Source organism: Pelophylax lessonae (assembly GCF_965119305.1).
Source record: "Pelophylax lessonae genome assembly, chromosome: 1".
Lineage (NCBI taxonomy): Eukaryota > Metazoa > Chordata > Amphibia > Anura > Ranidae > Pelophylax > Pelophylax lessonae.
Genome location: NC_138768.1, coordinates 714,437,159 through 714,457,555, shown reverse-complemented (window position 1 = coordinate 714,457,555; position 20,397 = coordinate 714,437,159). Strand labels below are relative to the sequence as shown.

General features: G+C 43.8%; 1 protein-coding gene across 1 annotated transcript in view; it reads right to left on the bottom strand.

Moving 5' to 3' along the window:
• The window catches only part of WWC2 (WW and C2 domain containing 2), a 354,353-nt gene that overhangs the window by 87,188 nt on the left and 246,768 nt on the right, over nt 1-20,397 (bottom strand). Inside the window, exon 12 of the mRNA XM_082256568.1 lies at nt 2,356-2,479. Coding sequence (XP_082112694.1) covers nt 2,356-2,479 — 124 coding nt within the window. The remainder of the gene's footprint in view (nt 1-2,355; nt 2,480-20,397) is intronic.

Sequence of the window (20,397 nt, the reverse complement as noted above, 5' to 3'; positions counted from 1 at the left end):
TCACTCCCAAATCTTTAGCGGTGAACTTTAGTGTTCCCCATGTATATTAAAAAAAAAAAAAAAAAACAAGTTCATATGCTCATCATCTCCGCAATAACAAACAGGTGCCAAATATTACAGTGCAGGAATATCACCACTCACAGTGCTCTCACCTTTCCTGTATGACTCAGGTCATATAGCGCCCTAATTTGTGTTTGATTCAACAGTCTCTGGTCTTGACTATTCTCTCTCTACTAGCACAAATCTCTCAAAAAAGCCAAGCACATCACAATATAGAATGGAGTGATATACAAAGCTTTTTTGAGAGCTTGTAAGGGTCCTTTCACACGAACGATCCGATCAGATCCGCCTGTCAGCTTTTCAGGCAGACCTGATTGGATGCTCCATGCATCCTTATGGGGCAGCGGATGTCAGCGGAGACATATCCACTTCCGATCCTATCCGTGAAATCCGGACGGATGGAAACCTTTTTTTCAATCCGTCCAGCAGATCGGATCGGATCGGATGAGAATGGACAGGCGTTCCGTTCTCATCCGATTCCCCCATAGAGAACAGCTCCATCTCTGCACAAAGAGCTGCCACCCGCCTGCTCAGCGGGGATCGGCGGATCGATCCCCCGCTGAGCAGAACGGCGCCGTCAGTGGATGCGGGCCGTGTGAAAGGACCCAAAGTGTGATTTCATTTCACTTTTTATTACTAGCTTTTAAATTTGCAGAATTTTAACGTGTGTGTTGAGCAATTTAGGGGGTCAGCCAAGATAGAGACAGAAGTGAATTGTTCTTTCAGTTTATTTTGGTGAGGTGCCTCTTCCTGCCCGCTCCTCAAAAATTGATCTGAATAAGCCCTCAGGCCTACTAGAGTTGTGATGAGGCAAGGAGGAACTATACCGTATATATGTATTTTCCTTCAGTGGTCTCTTTCCTGGAGACTGAATCTAATTCAACACAATAAATAACAAACTGTTTTTTTTTTTAAAATAAAGTTTAGATATTTATTTTCCTACAGCTTTAGTTACCCAATTTACTTAAAATCTTACTATGCATGAATTTCTGCCGCTGCACAGCCTTAAAAGAGATGTATGTTTTTTTTTTGTTTTTGTTTTTTTTTAAGATTATTACTTACCTAGGTGGATGCAGCATCTGTCCCCTGGTGCCTCTAACACTGAAAATCAAACGATCTCTCGGTTCTCACAGCTCCATGAGCAGAGAGCTGCTGACAGCTCTCTTCTCTGCCCCCTCCTCGTTCACTGGGGTGTGGAGGTGGGAAGTAGCAGCCAGCTCAGGATCTCAGCAACTTGCTGAGAGGCTGAGCTGGGTGCCAGTCCATGTGGGTGGATCCTGACACCATTGTCGCCATCTTGCCCGAGCCTGGATTGGCTTTGTGATGTCATGCCAACGGCGGGCTTCAGCCTGCTATCTGCTGAAAACAGGTCACAGGAGTGCAGAACGTACTGCACTCCTGTGATCCATAGGAGATATACAGCCAAACAAGCTTGGCTGTACTTCACCTTTAAGGGTTTGGGTCTCAGGGCTGAACTTAATAGAAAATGATGGGAAACCTGATCCCTCCTCCTTCTATTGGGATAATACTGTGTATAGTGTACACTGACAACATTCTCTCCCCCATTCAGTTATCATGTTACAGGCATTCATCTTCCTTCATTCAGAGATCTTGTTAAATGCAGTTCACACTATCCACAAGCATAAGGCCTAAGCCCCCGTTCACACTGGGGCGACCTGTCAGGCGACCTGGTCGCCTGACAGGTCGCCCGCCATACAGAAGCTATGGACCCGTTCTAATAGGAGCGTCACAAGCCGCTCCGACTTAGAAAAAGTCTTCTATGGGGCGACCCGGAGCGACCTGCATAGACTTCAATGTTATGAAGTCCGTGCCGGCCGCTCCGAGGTGTGTGAGGCCGCCCGGTGAAGTAGTGTCGCCCCAGTGTGAACGGGGGCTAAGGGTTGAGGGTTGAGAGGGGAAGAGGGAGATAGTCCCCCTTCTATTGAGCTCAACACAGCGACCTGAACCTATTAAGCTCTGCAGAACTGGAAGTTCAGCGCCAGGAAGAGGACCAGACACCCTGCACAGAAGATTTCTACAGGATCCAGCAGCCTGAATGACATGGGGAATCATTTATTATAAGTAGGCTAGGTCACTAAAGCTGTAGAGGAACAAATATTTTATAGTTAAAATTCACATTTAAAAGGAAACCTGTTAGGATAGGGATGCCTTACAAAATGTGTGGGTTCTAAAGCTGCGAATGCTCAAAGGTCTGAAGTTTCAAACTGCATGCTTGTTCCACATTAGTGACACTAGAAAAACCCCTAGTCTCTCTCTATTGTCTTTGATACTTACGGTTTTGCACATGCATCATATACACCGCTGTCACCAGCCACAGACTCATCGGATACGGCCGCAGAAACACAAGCTCCTTTCTCTTCCTGCATGTCACCTGCTGGCTTTCTTGGGAAACCTACATCTAAAGCATTACATAAAAGGAATCACAACATTAAAAATAAGAAAATATGTCTTCAAAAAAAAGAGGATAACATTTAAATAAATATAGGGGTTTTTAAAGGTAAATTTCCACCTATTGGTTATACTTTCTAATTGCTTCCCAATAATTATTCCATAGAAGTTATGGTTTCTATATACCAAATTGATGATGGGCAAATAACCTAAAACATTTATACAGTCTAGAAAAAATGGCTGCAAAATTAGTCTGTATCTGAATTTAGAAAAAAAACAGTAGTTGTGGAGGCACATAATGATTTGCATAGCTACTTAAACGAGGAAATAACCCATATTATTTGGACTTGTAATGGAATAGATGGCATGTGAATACCTTCTTTTTTAAAGGATAAGTAGAGCCGAAGCTATTTTGGCTGTACTTCACCTATGGATCACAGTGATGTGTTTTTTAACTGACAAAAGTCTAAGGCTCATTTTCACCCAAGTGTTCCCCATTCCACCCACGATTCCCGAATCATAGGAAAATGTGGGATGCGCTTGCAGTCCCATTATTTTATGGTTTTGCTGCGAAGTACCAGCAGTTGGACTACTGGAGGACCCAGCACAAGCACTTGCACTTTCTCCCCCCTTGGCACCAAAGTTATTTTTTATGCACCAAAGTCACTTATGAACTTTATTTGGACTCATTGGCACTTATTTGCACTTTAAGACACATACGTGATTTGATTGACTTTTTTGTGACCTAATTTATTATGACCATTTATTGATTTTACACTGTAATTATTGTGATTTATCTTCATCTAGTCTATGTTATATTTATAGAGTTCAATAATTCATCATTTTATTTATTTATCTAATGTATTTCTATCACCTTATATTTGCCTCATATATCTCTACCCAGGCTACTGACAAGCAATTTTCCACCCCTGGCTAGTAATAGCAAGCGCTATAATAAATCCCAACTATTTTGGGGTTTCTCTTTACTCATTCAATACCTATTCTATAGCAGCTGCTAACACCACCCCCTTCCCTTATTTATTTATATTCACAACCCCCCCCCCTCCAATAGGCCATCCACAGGCACGAATGATATACACCAATTGGAGTATATACCTCTAAGTCTAGAAAAATGGCTCTGCAATGTTAGTCTGTATCTGAATTTAGAAAAAAAAAAAAAAAACAGTAGTTGTGGAGGCACATAATGATTTGAATAGCTACTTAAACGAGGAAATAACCCATATTGTTTGGACTTGTAATGGAATAGATGGCATGTGAATACCTTCTTTTTTAAAGGATAAGTAGAGCCAAAGTTATTTTGGCTGTACTTCACCTATGGATCACAGTGACGTGTTTTCAGCTGACAAAAGTCTAAAGGCCCGTACACACGTACCGATCGTCGTCATGCAAACGTTCGTCTTTTCTCCCCGGGATGTCGATGTCTGTTGAAAAGTGCAAAGACAGCTCAAGAATTTTGTCCGCCGACTTCAGCTGACTGCAGAAGTGATGTCATGTAATGGTTAACTTTCCCTGTGTTTTTTCTTTTCTGAGCATGCCCAGTCTTGCAAATCTGCGGTCTGTCGGCTGATTTCTGTACTGACTGGCGAACAATCGTCCGTTCTGGTGTCGGCATACAAAAATTTTTATGTTTGCAAGAAAGACTCTTGTCCGCAGAATGTGCGCAGACAGCTGTCGGAGGCACCATACTAACAAGCGTACAATCGGCAGATCTTTCGTCCGCCGACGTTTGTATGACGACGATCGGTACGTGTGTACGGGCCTTAAGGCTCAGTTTTCACCCAAGTGTTCCACATTTCACCCGCGATTCACGAATCATAGAAAAATGTGGGATGCGCTTGCGGTCCCATTATTTTATGGTTTTGCCACAATTTATCAGCAGTAGTTCCGGAACATTTTTTAGGCGACGGGCATCCTGCGATTTTGTTTGCGCAATTTTGGTGTAATTTGCCAGGCGACAATCGCGGAAAAATTGTGTTTTCCGCGATTGGGGTGCCATTAAAAGTAACAGGATCTCAACCGAGTCCAGCGTTTTGCGGCAATTCGGGAATCTTAGGCAGAAATGTGGTGATCCACAATCAGGAATGCCTAGGTGTGAAAGGAGATTAAGGACCTCTTCAGACCTAAGCCATTTTCTGCTTGAAGCTCTAAAAATGCTTAACAAATCCCATTCATTTTAATGGCTTCTGTTCACATCTGAGTGTTCTGTCACCAGAAATAACATGCCTTTCGCTCAAAAAAGTACATGAGCTTCTTTTTGACAGATAACAAGAGCTTTTGGCCCCATAGACTTCAATAGAATAGCCTGAAAACGCATGACTTTCATGTTTTACAAGCGTTTTGTTGCGTGTTTTCTCCTCAAACAGCAGCTCTCCATCCCTAATATCCTCCCCCACTCCTCCCTCTAGTGCTTTTTATTGGCTAAACAGAAAGGCCTGAAGCTTTAAAATGCTTGTAATATGCTTCTAAAACGCTTGTAATACACTTTTAAAAACACTCAAAGTCCGCTGCTGGCTAACGTCACTCAGCCGGTCCAGGCTCTGGATCGATCCTGACTTTACAGTCGGGATCCACCCACATGTCTGGACCGGCAGCTGGCTCAGCCTCTCACAGAGCTGCTGGGAGACTGAGCCAGCTACTCCCGCCCCCTCCACAGCCCAGCACTGGAAGGGCAGAGCAGAGAGCCAGTAAATGTTCTCCTGTTCTCTGCTCAGAGTGGATAGGAGAACTGAGCAATCAGAGATGTTTGATCACTCAGTTTTCACTGCAGAGCTGGCAGGGGATAGCTGCAGCATCAGATTTATGCTGCATCTACCTAGACCAGTGGTTCTTAACCTTGTTGGAGGTACTGAACCCCAGCAGTTTCATATGCACATTCACCGAACCCTTCTTAATTGGAAAAATAAAATATGATTTTTTCAAATTCAAAACATAGGTATATATTTAGGACTGTATATATATATATATATATATATACACATAGGTGCACAAAATGAAAAAAAAAAACATTAAAGAACAAAACCATTGCATTAATACTGACCGCTGACCATTTTCATTAACACTGACTGCTGACCATTTTCATTAACACTGACCGCTGACCATTTTCATTAACACTGACCGCTGACCATTTGCATTAATACTGAGCGCTGACCATTTGCATTAATACTGAGCACTGACCATTTGCATTAATACGGAGCACTGACCATTTGCATTACCAACCAACTAACCCAAAAAAAAAAAAAAGGCTCTCCTAACTTAAAAAAAAAAAAAAATGCCATACCAATACTGCACACTCACTCACTGTGTATAACTGTTATACACAGTGGGTGGGCGCCTCTTTAGTAAAACACTTCTCTGCAGAGAACACCACACCACCACATCTATTTACCTTAGTCCTCCTGATTCTAGGCTGGCTGCTGCGCTGGCCTAGTAGTGCGTGGCCTGTCGGCGGCCTGCTCTGGCCTGGGTCTGATGCCAGACTGGTGTCAAACTCACTCAGTGAGTCACTTGAGTGGGCCACCACTCACTAAGCCTAGGAGTTGGACCTCTCTCCCCTCTAGTCTCCGAGTCCTCGCTCTCACTCCGCTCAGTCTGTCCTTGTCCTCGCCATCAGTGCACTGACTCACAGTGTGTCAGTGTCACATGACATGTGAATCACTCCGCCAGGTCCGGGCTCTGTACTGTGGGGATGTTGTGTGTTTCCATGACAACGGCGCGGAGCGGGAGCGGAAGGACATGCCCGAAATTGGAGAAATAGTCCCTGACAGCGAAGTGGTACTAGCGGAGGGTGTGCGTGTCATCACGAGTCCTCCGCCGAACCCACGAGACTGACTCACCGAACCCCTGGGGTTTGATCGAACCCAGGTTAAGAACCACTGACCTAGACGGTGTAAATGTTTTTTTTTTTCCAACCCCATACATCTCTTTCAAAGAATGCTCTACTCTGCCAAGCCTTAAAATTCACACTGCATTATTGAGGCACATACCTTGATTGCCCACCTACATTATTAAGTTTAGTAGAAAAGCTAATTTTTTTGTCTTGAATACACAATGGCTACTTCCCAGGCTTCAACCTAAACAGCCTATATCCCAAGGTCTCAGGCTACCAATCATTAGTGCCAAAAGACTACTGTTTACAAACAGAAGTGAGATAAGAGGATGTAAAAGGCTGGCCCCGTGTATATTCAAAATTACTAGGCTTTTAATATTTTAAAATGCATTTATAAGACGTTGTTTATGGTACATTGACCTCTTTCACACATGGATAAAAGCATACAAGAGACTAAATTTCTCGTAGATGCCAAAAAACATCAGATAATTACTGCCCAATACTATGATCTGTCTATGCTGCAGATAGACAGGTGCCAATAGATTCTGAGGGAAGAAAGCAACCGGGCAGGTTATAAAACCTTGCTCTGTTTCTACTGGTTCCCCAAATATTAAGCAACACGATAACTGCCTGTATCATGTTTGTGCTGTCCTCCTCTATCATCTCTATAGGCATAGACAAAAATACTTGGCTTCTGAGGATTTGAGTTTATGAAGTCAGCATCTGATTATTTTGCCTCAAAACAAGTCTGGCCGTACCTTTGCATCTCTATATGAGAGGATATACAGCAACAGAAACCAGCTATGGCCATTTATCAGCACAGTGGCTAAGTGGTTAGCACTTCTGCCTAGCAGCACTAGGGTCGTTGGTTCAAATCCCAACTACATCACTACCTGCCTGGAGTCTGCATGTTCTCCCTGTGCCTGCGTGGGTTTCCAACAGGCAGAGGCGTAACTAGAACCTTCAGGGCCCCGGTGCAAGAAACCATGAAGGGCCCCTGGACCCCTGGTCGGGGCCCTTCCCTTCAAGCCTGGAGCTCTTCCCACTGATCCTGGGGTCCTTTACTCTCGTTGTGGGGCCCTTTATTACAGTCCCGCAGCGGGACCCTTTCACAAGTTCTGCAGTAGGCCCACTTCCTGCCATCTTTGGGCCTCCCCACAGTGGTGGAATGACAGGGCCCGGTTGCAAGTGTGACCTTTGCGATCCTGGAAGTTCACCCACCCACTGGAGTCAGTTGTTTTTATTTTTTGGTATTTTAATTGTATTATTTTTTTATCATTTTATTTTATTTTTTTACAATGTCACTGACTATAACACTGTCCATTCAGAAAAAGGAAGGAGCTGATAAATTATATATATACTGACCCCTTCCTGGTTTTCTATTGAGACACATCCCCTGCAGCAACCGGCAGGAGAGGGGAGGGGAGGGAGCACAGTGGGGGGGGGGGGGGGAGTCAGTCAGGCAGCACGGTAGGACAGTAAGGGGGGGGGGGTGACCAGGGGAGCACACAGGGGCCCAGAGACAGCAGAAGACAAGTTAACTGGATAGGAGGAGTGGCGGGGGCAGCATACAGAGGAACCAATCTCCTCCATTTTCCTCCTGCAGCTACAGGAGGAAAGAGGAGGACAGAGATTTCTCCACATGCTGCCCCCACCGCCCCTCCTATCCAGGTGGGTGAACAGGGAAGCCGCACAGGCCCCCTGGAGAATGGGCCCCGGTTGCAATTGCAACCCCTGTAGTTACGCCCCTGCCACCAAGTATTTTCCTCCCAAACTTCAAGGACATGCTGGTAGGTTAATTAGCTCCTGTCTAAATTGACCATAGTATGTGTATGTATGAATGTGAGTAAGGGGCCTTAGATTGTAAGCTCCTTGAGGGCAGGGACTGATGTGAATGTACAATATATATGTAAAGTGCTGTGTAAATTGACGGCACTATATAAATACCTGTAATAAATGAAACTGTCAGTCTTTATATAGATAAGAAATCTTAACGATATCAAATGCGTTGATATAAAAATCCCAGATAGCAACTTTTAAAAAGAAAAAAGAATTCATTTTACTAATTTTATAGGTTATATACAGCAATTACCTACATTATTTTTTTTTTAAAGCATACTTAGAAGAAGAAAACTCTATTTTGTGCATTATTACGTTTGATGTGTTTTGGGAATTCAACAACTTCCCTTTTACTTCGCTTTATATCAATAAAGAAATATGATTTTGTTTGAAAAGGCAAATGTTCAAAAGAAACCTCCCCATTGGTTACATCTCCACTTGTCAAAAGCCCCCTTTATTATCCCGATAACCGTATTCCACCATGCATCCCACCTCTCAACTTTTCATCCGTAACCCATATTCATAGGCGAGTCTCCTGCAGTGTGCCAAAAGTCTTCATTTAAAGGCACATTGTGAAGTTCCATAAGGGGCTTTCATCCACAACTGAGAAAAGTGTGTTGAAATGCACTGTGCTCCCTTCTGAGCACAACCCTTACATCTTGTTAAGATGTTTAAAGTTCCCTGCATTTGATTGTCGAATGTCTTTCTTTAAGGTGTTACAGGAGAATGCTGATTTCTCTCCCTTTTAATGATAAAGAAGCCTTTTTTACATAGCCTCATGTGAAGGGGTGAAGGTGGTGACATGATTTATTGATTACCCGCAGGAATAGATGCAGCCGTCCTGAAACTCTGGCAATGACAGACAGTGACTCTGGAAGGACTTCACAGTCATTGTGACTTGCATCGTGCCAGCAGGAGCTTGTGTTGAGTCTCGAATAATGGTAGGGAAGGAGGATTCACATTCACCTTGTAAAGGCTCCCTACTCAGGACATACTATTGAAAGGAAGGGCGCACTTTTAGAACATTTAACCCATGTATATACTGTATATCAAGGAGCTTTTTCACAAAGGCTGGAAATCATTATAAAGTGTGTTTGTCTCTAGTACAGGTTTTACTTGCAGGAAATGGAACAGATGGAAAAAAAACTGAATGTAGATAGGTAGGATGTAGCTGCTGATTTTTCCCAATTTCCAGGAATGTTAAAGTGTTATTAATATTAACCCTTGGTTCACACCTATGCATTTTTAGTGCAGCCTACAGAATTGCACTACAGTCCATTTAACATGGCCTCCTATGGGACAAGTTCAAGTCTATTCGTTTTCAGCCGCTGCGCTTTTTGGAAAGGGTCAGGAACTTTTTTCCCCTTGCAGATTATTCAATGGAATCTCCCCAAAAGTGTTGCGTTTATGATGCGTTTAGCATTTTTTTTGCCAATAAAAATGTATTGAGGGTGGCTTTAAAGTGCGACGTTGCAGCATCAAAGTCACATTAAAGTAGTGCAGGAATCTTTTTAAAGTTGCTACGACTTAGTCACATAGATTTGAAGGGGTTCTATTGCAACCAATGAGCTGCAACTTGGCATGTGACTTTATGTCCAAAGTCGCATCTTAGGAGTTAAAAGTGAGGGTTAATGGCTAGGGTTAAGAGTTAAATGTTAGGGTTAGCATTCTAACCCTAACATTTAGAGCTAACACTTAACATATAACGTTAACCCTAACCTTAAGGCTCCATTCATACCTGGGAGATTTGAATCTAAGGCAGGATCGCGATGCCACGATTGTAGCGTGACAAATCGTGCAAACAAAATCGCGCGACCATTGCGGCAAAATCGCACCATGTTTAGAGTGCCATTAAGAAGTAATGACGTCACAAATGCGCCTCATGTTTTGCCGCAATTCTGAATCGTGGGCAGAATTGTGGCGATTCCACCCATGATTCACATCACCCAGGTGTAAATGAAGCCTTAACCCTAACATTTAACGCCAACCCCAACCCTTAACCCTAGCTCTATAATGTGACCTTGAACACAAAGTCTTATGACAACTCACAGTCCATTGATTGCAATAGAACCCCTTCAAATCTATGCAACTTCAAGTCACAGAGACTTTGCAACTGGAGTGCCAGAGAGTGTAATGTTGCATCAAAGTCACACTCAAAAATTTTCTATTGGCCCAAAAAAAAACCAGCAAAACGCGTTTAAAAACGCAAAACGTGCTGGAAAAACGCATCAATCGCAACATGCATAGGTGTAAATCAATAGTATTGGCAAAAATGTTTTCTGCTTTGGATAAAGTGAGGAGGGATTAGAAAACTTGTGAATTTATATTGCTGTCTGTGCCCACCACTCTATTTGTCCAGTATACCATCCTCATCAAAATTGAAATTAATAGAAAATTACAAATCTTGGGTTGACAGCAGAACAGTATTGGATGGGAAATCTTCCAGTGGGGACACTAGTTCTGGTGACACTCTGGGATCTCCTCACTTTGGAGGGATTTATTCTAACTTCCTGTTTTAGCTATGGACAGGAAGTGAAGCAAATTTTTTGAAAGTACAGATTGTAAATGATGTGACCTACTTCATAAGTCTGCTTAGTTTTACTGCAAAATATTCCAACCAATCCAAATCTGCTTTCATTACAACCTGGTACAGATAGATTGGTTCTTTTGTGAGCCCGCACATGGTTTTGTATACAGTTCAATTCAAATGTGACGGATTGAACAATCAGCTTATACCCGGTGTGGCTAGCTTTAGCACCTAAGCCTTTTCAAAGACAGGAACTAATGTTTACATTTCAATGTTCCCCTTAGGACGGTAGTATAGAACATGCCAGCACTATTTAAGTGAATATTAATACACCTTTGGCTATTTACATTAATATTTATCAGCAGCATTTTGAATATCTTGAAGTTCTTGATGATGTTAGTGTGGAGGAAAATGTCAGATTCATTAGCCTAGCTTCAAACGATCATATCATGTTGGCAAACTTGATGAGACCTGCCACGAGTTTATCTAAACATAACACTCATAAATCAACTGCACACATCAAAGACTAGATAAAAGACTCTGCTTTGACCACAGCAGCTGCCCAGATTCTAGCTGATATTTCTGCAGTTGCAGATTAGAACCCCAATCATCCGAATGGTTACTATGGAAACCAAATACATTTCCCCCAGGTTTTACATGTCTTCCACAGTCACAGGATCTCGGTTTAGAGGGCGTAGGGGACTGATGCTTAGGCTGAGCTGGCCACTCGGTCACTTTGTTAGATCTGCAAGTCTTCTTTTGAGCAGAAACAATGCATTTGAGGTAGAGGCCTAACTAGAACCTTCAGGGTCCCGGTGCAAGAAACAATGAAGGGCCCCCCTGACCTCTGGGGCGACCTAGCCTCATGCGTCACTCCAGTACACCTGGATAGAAGGGGCGGAGGGGGAGGCATATAGAGGAACTGATCCCCTATATTTTCTTCCTGCAGCGGAGAGGGGATTGGTTTCTCTATTTGCCGCCCTTCTTATCCAGGTGTACAGGGGTGAGGCATGGGCCCCCTGGAGCATGGGTTTGGAATGAGTCACAGTGGTGGTGGTAGTGATGGGGAGATGGAACTGGATAAGTGGCAGCGGTGGTGGGGGGGGATGGAATAAGCGGCAGCGGTAAAGGGATAGGATGAGTGGCAGCGGTGGGGGGGGTATGGGATCAGTGACAGCAGTGGTGGTGCGGTAGATGGAATGGGATTTGTGGCAGTGGTGGTGGTGGGGTAGATGAGTGGCAGTGGTGGAGGGGATAGGATAGGATGAGTGGCAGTGGTGGGGGGGATAGGGTGGAATGAGTGGCAGTGGTGGGGGTGATAGGATGGGATGAGTGGCAGTGGTGGGGGGATGGGGTGGAATGAGTTTCAGCGGTGTGGTGGGATCGAATCAATGGCATGAGTGGTGGTGGGATAGGATCAGTGGCCGCTATGGTGGGATGAGTGGTGGTGGTAGTGGCAGTGGAGGGGATGGGATAAGTGGCAGCATTGGTGGTGGGATGGAATCAGTGGCAGGGGTGGTGGTGGGATGGGATCAGTGGCAGCAGTGGTGGGATGGGATGAGTGGTGGTGATAGTGGTGGGTGGATGGGATGGTGGGTGGATGGGGGAGATGGGATCAGTGGCAGCAGTGGTGGGGAGATGGGATCAGTGGTGGTGGGGGAGATGGGATCAGTGGCGGTGGGGGTGGTGGGATAGGATCAGTGGCAGCGGTGGTGGTGGGATGGGATCAGTGGGCAGTGGTGGGATTGGATGAGTGGCAGCTGTGGTGGAATGGGATGAGTGGCAGTAGTGGTGGTGAAGGGGGGTAGGATGAGTGGCAGCAGCGGTGGTGGTAAGGGGGGGTGGAATCAGTGGCAGTGGTGGTGAAGGGGATGGGATCATTGGTAGCTGTGGAGAAGGGGGTTGGGAATCAGTGGCAGCAGTGGTGGTGGTGGTGAGGGGGGAGGGATTAATGGCAGCGGTGGTGGTGAACGGGGTGGGATTAGTGGCAGCAGTGGTGGTGAGGGGGCTAGAATTAGTGGAGGAGAGAGGGTTAGCATTAGTGACAGCAGTAGTGGTGGTGAGGGGGGTAGGATTAGTGACAGTGGTGGTGGTAGTGAGGGGGGTAGGACTAGTGACAGCGGTGGTGGTGGTGAGGGGGGGTAGGATTAGTGACAGTGGTGGTGGTGGTGGTGAGGAGGGTAGGATTAGTGACAACAGTGGTGGTGGTGGTGAAGGGGGTGGGACTAGTGACAGCGGTGGTGGTGAGGGGGGTACGATTAGTGACAGCAGTGGTGGTGGTGAGGGGGGTATGATTGGTGACAGCGGTGGTGTCATCCTCCCACCACCTCTGCCTCTTACTGACCCCCCCCCCCCACCCCAGATCTCATTCCTATTCCTATCTGTTGTAGAGGTGATCGGGGGGGATAGAAATGAGATCTGTGGGGGAGGGGGGAGGCAAAGGTGGTGGAGTTTGGGATAAGTTGCACTAGCAATTTGTCACCTACTTGGTCAGTCAGTTAATTCCCTCTCAGTATAAACGCGCCTCCAGGGATTCATGGGGTCTCCTTGCAGGGGAGAGAGCTCCTCCCCCTTAACTCTATTGGTGTCAGCTGACATTTTTTTTTCCAGTGTCCACCTCCGCTTACCTACACGGCTTCTCTCTCTCCCTGGAGAGGATAGGCGGGGCCAAAGACTCCGGACACTCCAGTGGTCAGCGCCACCTCCCCTCTGCGGCCGGCCGCACCCCCTGCATGGCATAATGAACGTGCGGGCCCCCCCCAACAGTGGCAGAACTCCAGGGCCCAGTCGCAATGGCGATTGCTGCGACTCTGGTAGTTACACCACTGATTTGAGGTCATGTATATGAATAATGTATACACCAAATCAGCCAAAACATTATGACCACTGACAGGTGGTAAAGTTAATAACATTGATAATCTCATTACAATGGTATCTGAAAGTGGGTCAGATATATTAGGCAGCAAGTAAACATGTTGCCCCTAAAGTTGATGTTTCCAATCTTAAGGGGTCAGGACCCATCATAAGTAATCCAGGGAAGAAAAACTGGTACACTGGCAATGGAGTCATGGGCAGCAAAGGCTCATTAATGCACATGGGAGAAAAGGCTGGCCCATGTAGTCCAATCCAATAGAAGAGCTGCTGTAGCTCAAATTGCTGAAAAATGAATGTGAATTCTGATAGAAAGGTGACAGAACACACAATGCCTGCCTTTACATGCACATGAACTTTAATGGCATCCCAGGCTTGCTCTGTGGGGTTCAATATTGAGTTGGCCCACTCTCTGCAACTAAAACATCTTCAACTCTTCTTGAAAGGCTGTCCACAAGGTTTAGGAGTGTGTCTAAGGAAATGTTTGACCATTCTTCCAGTCTCCCTTCTTATTCATCCCAAAGGTGTTCAATTGGGTTGAGGTCAGGACAGTCAAGTTACTACACCCCAAACTTGCTAATCCATGTCTTTATGGACCTTGTTTTGTGCGGTGGTGCGCAGTCATTTTGGAACAGGAAGGAGCCATCCCCAAACTGACCCCACAAGGTTGGGAGCATGAAATTGTCCAAAATGTCTTGGTATGCCAATGCCTTAAGAGTTCCTTTCACTAGAACTAAGGAGCCAAGGCCAACGACTGAAAAATAATCCCACACCATAATCCCCCCTCCACCTAATGATTTGGATCAGTGCACAAAGCAAGGTCCATAAAGACATAGATGAGCGAGTTTGGGGTGGAGGAACTTGACTGGCCTGCACAGAGTCCTGACCTCAACCCGACAGAATACCTTTGGAATGAATTAGAGTGAAGACTGACCTCACAAATGCGCTTCTGGAAGAATGGTCAAACATTCCCACAGACACACTCCTAAACCTAGTGGACAGTCTTCCCAGAAGAGTTGAAGCGGTTATAGCTGCAAGGGGTGGGCCAATTTAATTTTGAACCCTACAGACTAAGACTGCGATGCCATTAAAGTTCATGTGCGTGTAAAAGCAGGCGCCTCAATACTTTTGGTGTATGTATGTATGTGTATATATATATATATATATATATATATATATATATATATATATATACACACATACATATACACACATACATATACACACACACAGTATACCACGAAGGTGAGTACAACCCTCACATTTTTGTAAATATTTTATTGTATCTTTTCATGTGACAGCACTGAAGAAATGAAACTTTGTTACAATGTAAAGTAGTGAGTGTACAGCTTGTATAACAGTGTAAATTTACTGTCCCCTCAAAATAACTCAACACACAGCCATTAATGTCCAAACCGCTGGCAATAAAAGTGAGTAAACCTCTAAGTGAAAATGTCCAAACTAGGCCCAAAGTGTCAATATTTTGTGTGGCCACCATTATTTTCCAGCACTGCCTTAACCCTCTTCGGCATTGAGTTCACTAGAGCTTCACAGGTTGCCACTGGAGTCCTCTTCCACTCCTCCATGATGACATCACAGAGCTGGTGGATGTTAGAGACCTTGAGCTCCTCCACCTTCCATTTGAGGATGCCCCACAGATGCTCAATAGCGTTTAGGTCTAGAGACATGCTTGGCCAGCATCACCTTTACCCTCAGCTTCTTTAGCAAGGCAATGGTCATCTTGGAGGTGTGTTTCGGGTTGTTATGTTGAAATACTGCCCTGTGGCCCAGTCTCCGAAGAGAGGGGATCATGCTCTGCTCCAGTATGTCACAGTACATGTTGGCATTCATAGTTCTCTCAATGAACTGTAGCTAACCAGGGCCGGCAGCACTCATGTAGCCCCAGACCATGACACTCCCACCCCCATGCTTGACTGTAGGCAGAACACACTTGTCTTTGTACTCCTCACCTGGCTGCCGCCACACACGCTTGACACCATCTGAACCAAATACGTTTATCTTCGTCTCATTAGAGCACAGGACATGTGCATCATCTTTAGAAAAGGCTTCCTTCTGGGACGACAGCCATGCAGACCAATTTGATGCAGTGTGCCAGGTATGGTCTAAGCACTGACAGGCTGACCCCCACCCCTTCAACCTCTGCAGCAATGCTGGCAGCACTCATACGTCTATTTCCTAAAGACAACCTCTGGATATGACGCTGAGCACGTGCACTCAACTTCTTTGGTCGACCATGGCGAGGCCTGTTATGAGTGGAACCTGTCCTGTTAGACCATGGCGAGGCCTCTTATGAGTGGAACCTGTCCTGTTAAACTGCTGTATGGTCTTGGCCGACGTACTGCAGCTCAGTTTCAGGGTCTTGGCAATCTTCGTATAGCTTAGACCATCCTTATGTAGAGCAAAAATTCTTTTTTTCAGATCCTCAGAGAGTTCTTTGCCATGAGGTGCCATGTTGAACTTCCAGTGACCAGTATGAGAGAGTGAGAGCGATAACACCAAATTTAACACACATGCTCCCCATTCACACCTGAGACCTTGTAACACTAACGAGTCACATGACACCGGGGATGGAAAATGGCTAATTGGGCCCAATTTAGACATTTTCACTTAGGAGTGTACTCACTTTTGTTGCCAGCAGTTTAGACATTAATGGCTGTGTGTTGAGTTATTTTAAGGGGACATAAAATTTAAACTGTTATACAAGCTGTACACTCACTACTTTACATTGTAGCAAAGTGTAATTTCTTCAGTGTTGTCACATAAAAAGATATAATAAAATATTTACAAAAATGTCAGGGGTGTACTCACTTTTGTGAGATACTGTGTGTGTATATTATATATATATATATATATATATATATATATATATATATATATATATATATATATACACACACACACACATACATACTTACACACATACAGACATATACACACAGTACATATTTTTATTACAGGTACCGTACTTATATAGCGCAGTCCATTTACACAACTATTCAAATATATATTGCACATTCACATCAGTCCCTGCCCTCAAGGAGCTTTCAAACTATCTTTGGAGTGTGGGAGTTAACTGGAGCACCTTGAGGAAACCCACGCAAGCACAGGGAGAACATGCAAACTCCAAGCAGGTAGAGTCATGTTCGGGATTCGAACTGGTGACCCTAGTGCTGCCAGATATATATATATATATATATATACAAAAAGTGGTGCTCAAGCACAACTAAATGTGTGCCGAATTCATATTAGAAATTATGCATGAAATTAATATAAAAAAATTAGAATCGTTCTAATTTGTAATTCATATGTAAAAAACAAAGTGCTAACAATTAATAAAATCTTACAATAACTTGCCATTATGCGTATATAACCAAAAGTGCTCATATCCTTTCCTTTAATATAAAGTCCACAAAAATTCATAAATTCCCAAATAGTCTGGTGCTGTGAAACTTCCCTCGAATTCCACCACTGTGTAACCACCACTGCCAGTACTAGGTTCTTACCAAATGCAACAACCTTCAGATTCTAAGAGGTTAAAACAGCAGGTATGACTCCCCATAGAATAACAGCAGCAGTCGATCTCTCACTCTTACTTTATCCACCCTCTCTCCACATACATACATGCATGCTACAAAGATATAAACTAATCTTTTAAACGAATTAATCAATACTGTTTATACACGAATAATCTATTCATGCATGCTGTGAATTTTATTAGAGAAGAGATGCATACACTTCTATGTATAGGAAGCTGAAACTGAACGTAACAGCTTACGCTAATAAATGTCAATAAACTTATTGACCACAAGATGGCAGAGTAGCACAGCAAATAATTGCATTGCTACTTTTTTTTTTTTTGTAGAGACACAAATTACCCCAAATAAGCTGAAGTATTAAATTCACACTGTTTCCATGCAGTAGGGGGTCTACTCAATGAGAAATCACGCTACGTTTTTTGTCTCAAAGTGATACAGGTTTTGAAAACTGCTGCTTAGCAGGCAAGAAACACTAACAGCCATCAGTAGCCAGGTTCGCTTTTGTTTGTATTTGCATAACACCACATATCCTCAGCTATATCCACTTTAATTGGATCATTAGATGGGCACATTTAAATGACAGACCTATGTGGTCTTAGAATCCACAGGGAAAGCAGCATTCAAGTTCAAACTGCACAGCACTTCGGGGCACTGAAAAGGAGGCCACTACAGAGCCATGGGGATGGGGGGAAAACATTACTGAAAAAACAAAGTGGACATTCAACACAAATGTCTGATGATTCAGGCTTCATAGTATTTGTAATGACATGTTTTTCAAACACATGTAACAAAACTCTTCAAAGCAGATCTATTGATTGACAAGGAATAAATGTAGAAGTCTAGTTTTACTTTTTTAGCATCACTTTTCACCAAGAGACATACATGTTTGCTGGCCATATAAATCTCATGATTTGGGGTGGCAACAAACAGGATGAGAAACAATACAGAAAACTTCTCTCTCCATCTTTTACATACACAGGTATGTTGTGTGAATGTGTGCGAGACAAGTCACTTCCTGCACCCCTAAACTGACTGGCAGTTTTTATTCTGGTAATTAGAGACATATAAAATGTGCAGAATATTCTCCTACCATACAATACAGGGTCAATATTAGGGGAAGATAGGAGGTTCAGATTGTATACTCTAACCACATGGGATCCCAATAACCCCTGATGTTTAAAAAAGTTCTTTCATATACAGGTCCCTCTCAAAAAATTAGCATATTGTGATAAAGTTCATTATTTTCTGTAATGTACTGATAAACATTAGACTTTCATAGATTTTAGATTCATTACACCCAACTGAAGTAGTGCAAGCCTTTTATTGTTTTAATATTGATGATTTTGGCATACAGCTCATGAAAACCCAAAATTCCTATCTCAAAAAGTAGCATATTTCATCCGACCAATAAAAGAAAAGTGTTTTTAATACAAAAAAAGTCAACCTTCAAAAAATTATGTTCAGTTATGCACTCAATACTTGGTCGGGAATCCTTTTGCAGAAATGACTGCTTCAATGCGGCGTGGCATGGAGGCAATCAGCCAGGTGTTATGGAGGCCCAGGATGCTTCGATAGCGGCCTTGAGCTCATCCAGAGTGTTGGGTCTTGCATCTCTCAACTTTCTCTCCACAACATCCCACAGATTCTCTATGGGGTTCAGGTCAGGAGAGTTGGCAGGCCAATTGAGCACAGTAATACCATGGTCAGTAAACCATTTACCAGTGGTTTTGGCACTGTGAGCAGGTGCCAGGTCGTGCTGAAAAATGAAATCTTCATCTCCATAAAGCTTTTCAGCAGATGGAAGCATGAAGTGCTCCAAAATCTCCTGATAGCTAGCTGCATTGACCCTGCCCTTGATAAAACACAGTGGACCAACACCAGCAGCTGACATGGCACCCCAGACCATCACTGACTGTGGGTACTTGACACTGGACTTCAGGCATTTTGGCATTTCCCTCTCCCCAGTCTTACTCAGGGTCCGGTCACCTCTTCTCGTTGTGCAGCGTTTTCTGCCACACTTTTTCCTTCCCACAGACTTCCCACTGAGGTGCCTTGATACAGCACTCTGGGAACAGCCTATTCGTTCAGAAATTTCTTTCTGTGTCTTACCCTCTTGCTTGAGTGTGTCAATGATGGCCTTCTGGACAGCAGTCAGGTCGGCAGTCTTGCCCATGATTGTGGTTTTGAGTAATGAACCAGGCTGGGAGTTTTTAAAAGCCTCAGGAATCTTTTGCAGGTGTTTAGAGTTAATTAGTTGATTCAAATGATTAGGTTAATAGCTCGTTTAGAGAACCTTTTCATGATATGCTAATTTTTTGAGATAGGAATTTTGGATTTTCATGAGCTGTATGCCAAAATCATCAATATTAAAACAATAAAAGGCTTGCACTACTTCAGTTGTGTGTAATGAATCTAAAATATATGAAAGTCTAATGTTTATCAGTACATTACAGAAAAAAATGAACTTTATCACAATATGCTAATTTTTTGAGAGGGACCTGTAATTAAATATCAAATGCTGAACACTGTTCTTACTATCTAATGGGAATTCCTTCCCAAGGCCTAAAATTCAAGGAACACTTAATGAGCATAATAAGTGCAAAAAAAAAAAAAAGACATCTTAGCTTTTTTGGGAAACTTCCTAGTGTGCAGCAGACAAACTCCAGTGATTCAACTTGTATTCCCCAGTCATGCAGTGGTTAAAGCGGATCTCCACCTTAAGGACTTGTCCCCGGCTTCTCTTGCGCAATTGCCACTTTTGAGAAGGGGGGGGGGGGCAGGTACTTGATTCTGACAGATACCAGTTTCCCGGAACTCGGCAACGGAACTTCTACTTTCTTCCTCCCCCTACAGTCTCCTGGGACACTGACAGGTCCCAGAAGACTGCATCCACCATTCACAATGCACATCGGGCAACCGGCTGTGAAGCTGTCACAGCGGGGTGCCCATATTGAAGATGCCAGCACCGCTGAGGGAGGACAGAGGATGAAGACGGCTGGGCTGATTGTGCCGCCGTACCGTGGGACAGGTGAGTGACTGTTTTTTAAAAGTCAGCAGCTACACTTTTTGTAGCTGCTGACTTTATTTTTTTGACAGGTTGACAGGTGGCTGGAACTCCTCTTTAAAAGTGGGTTTACATTTACACATCATGCTGCCTTAGGCACAACCCTCACTATTATTATTAGAAAAAATAAATTATAATCTATGATGTTGGTTCACATCTCCTCTCCACTCCAAGTTGCCTTAAACCAAACACCTGAAGTATTAACATTTTTTGGAGCGTCTTT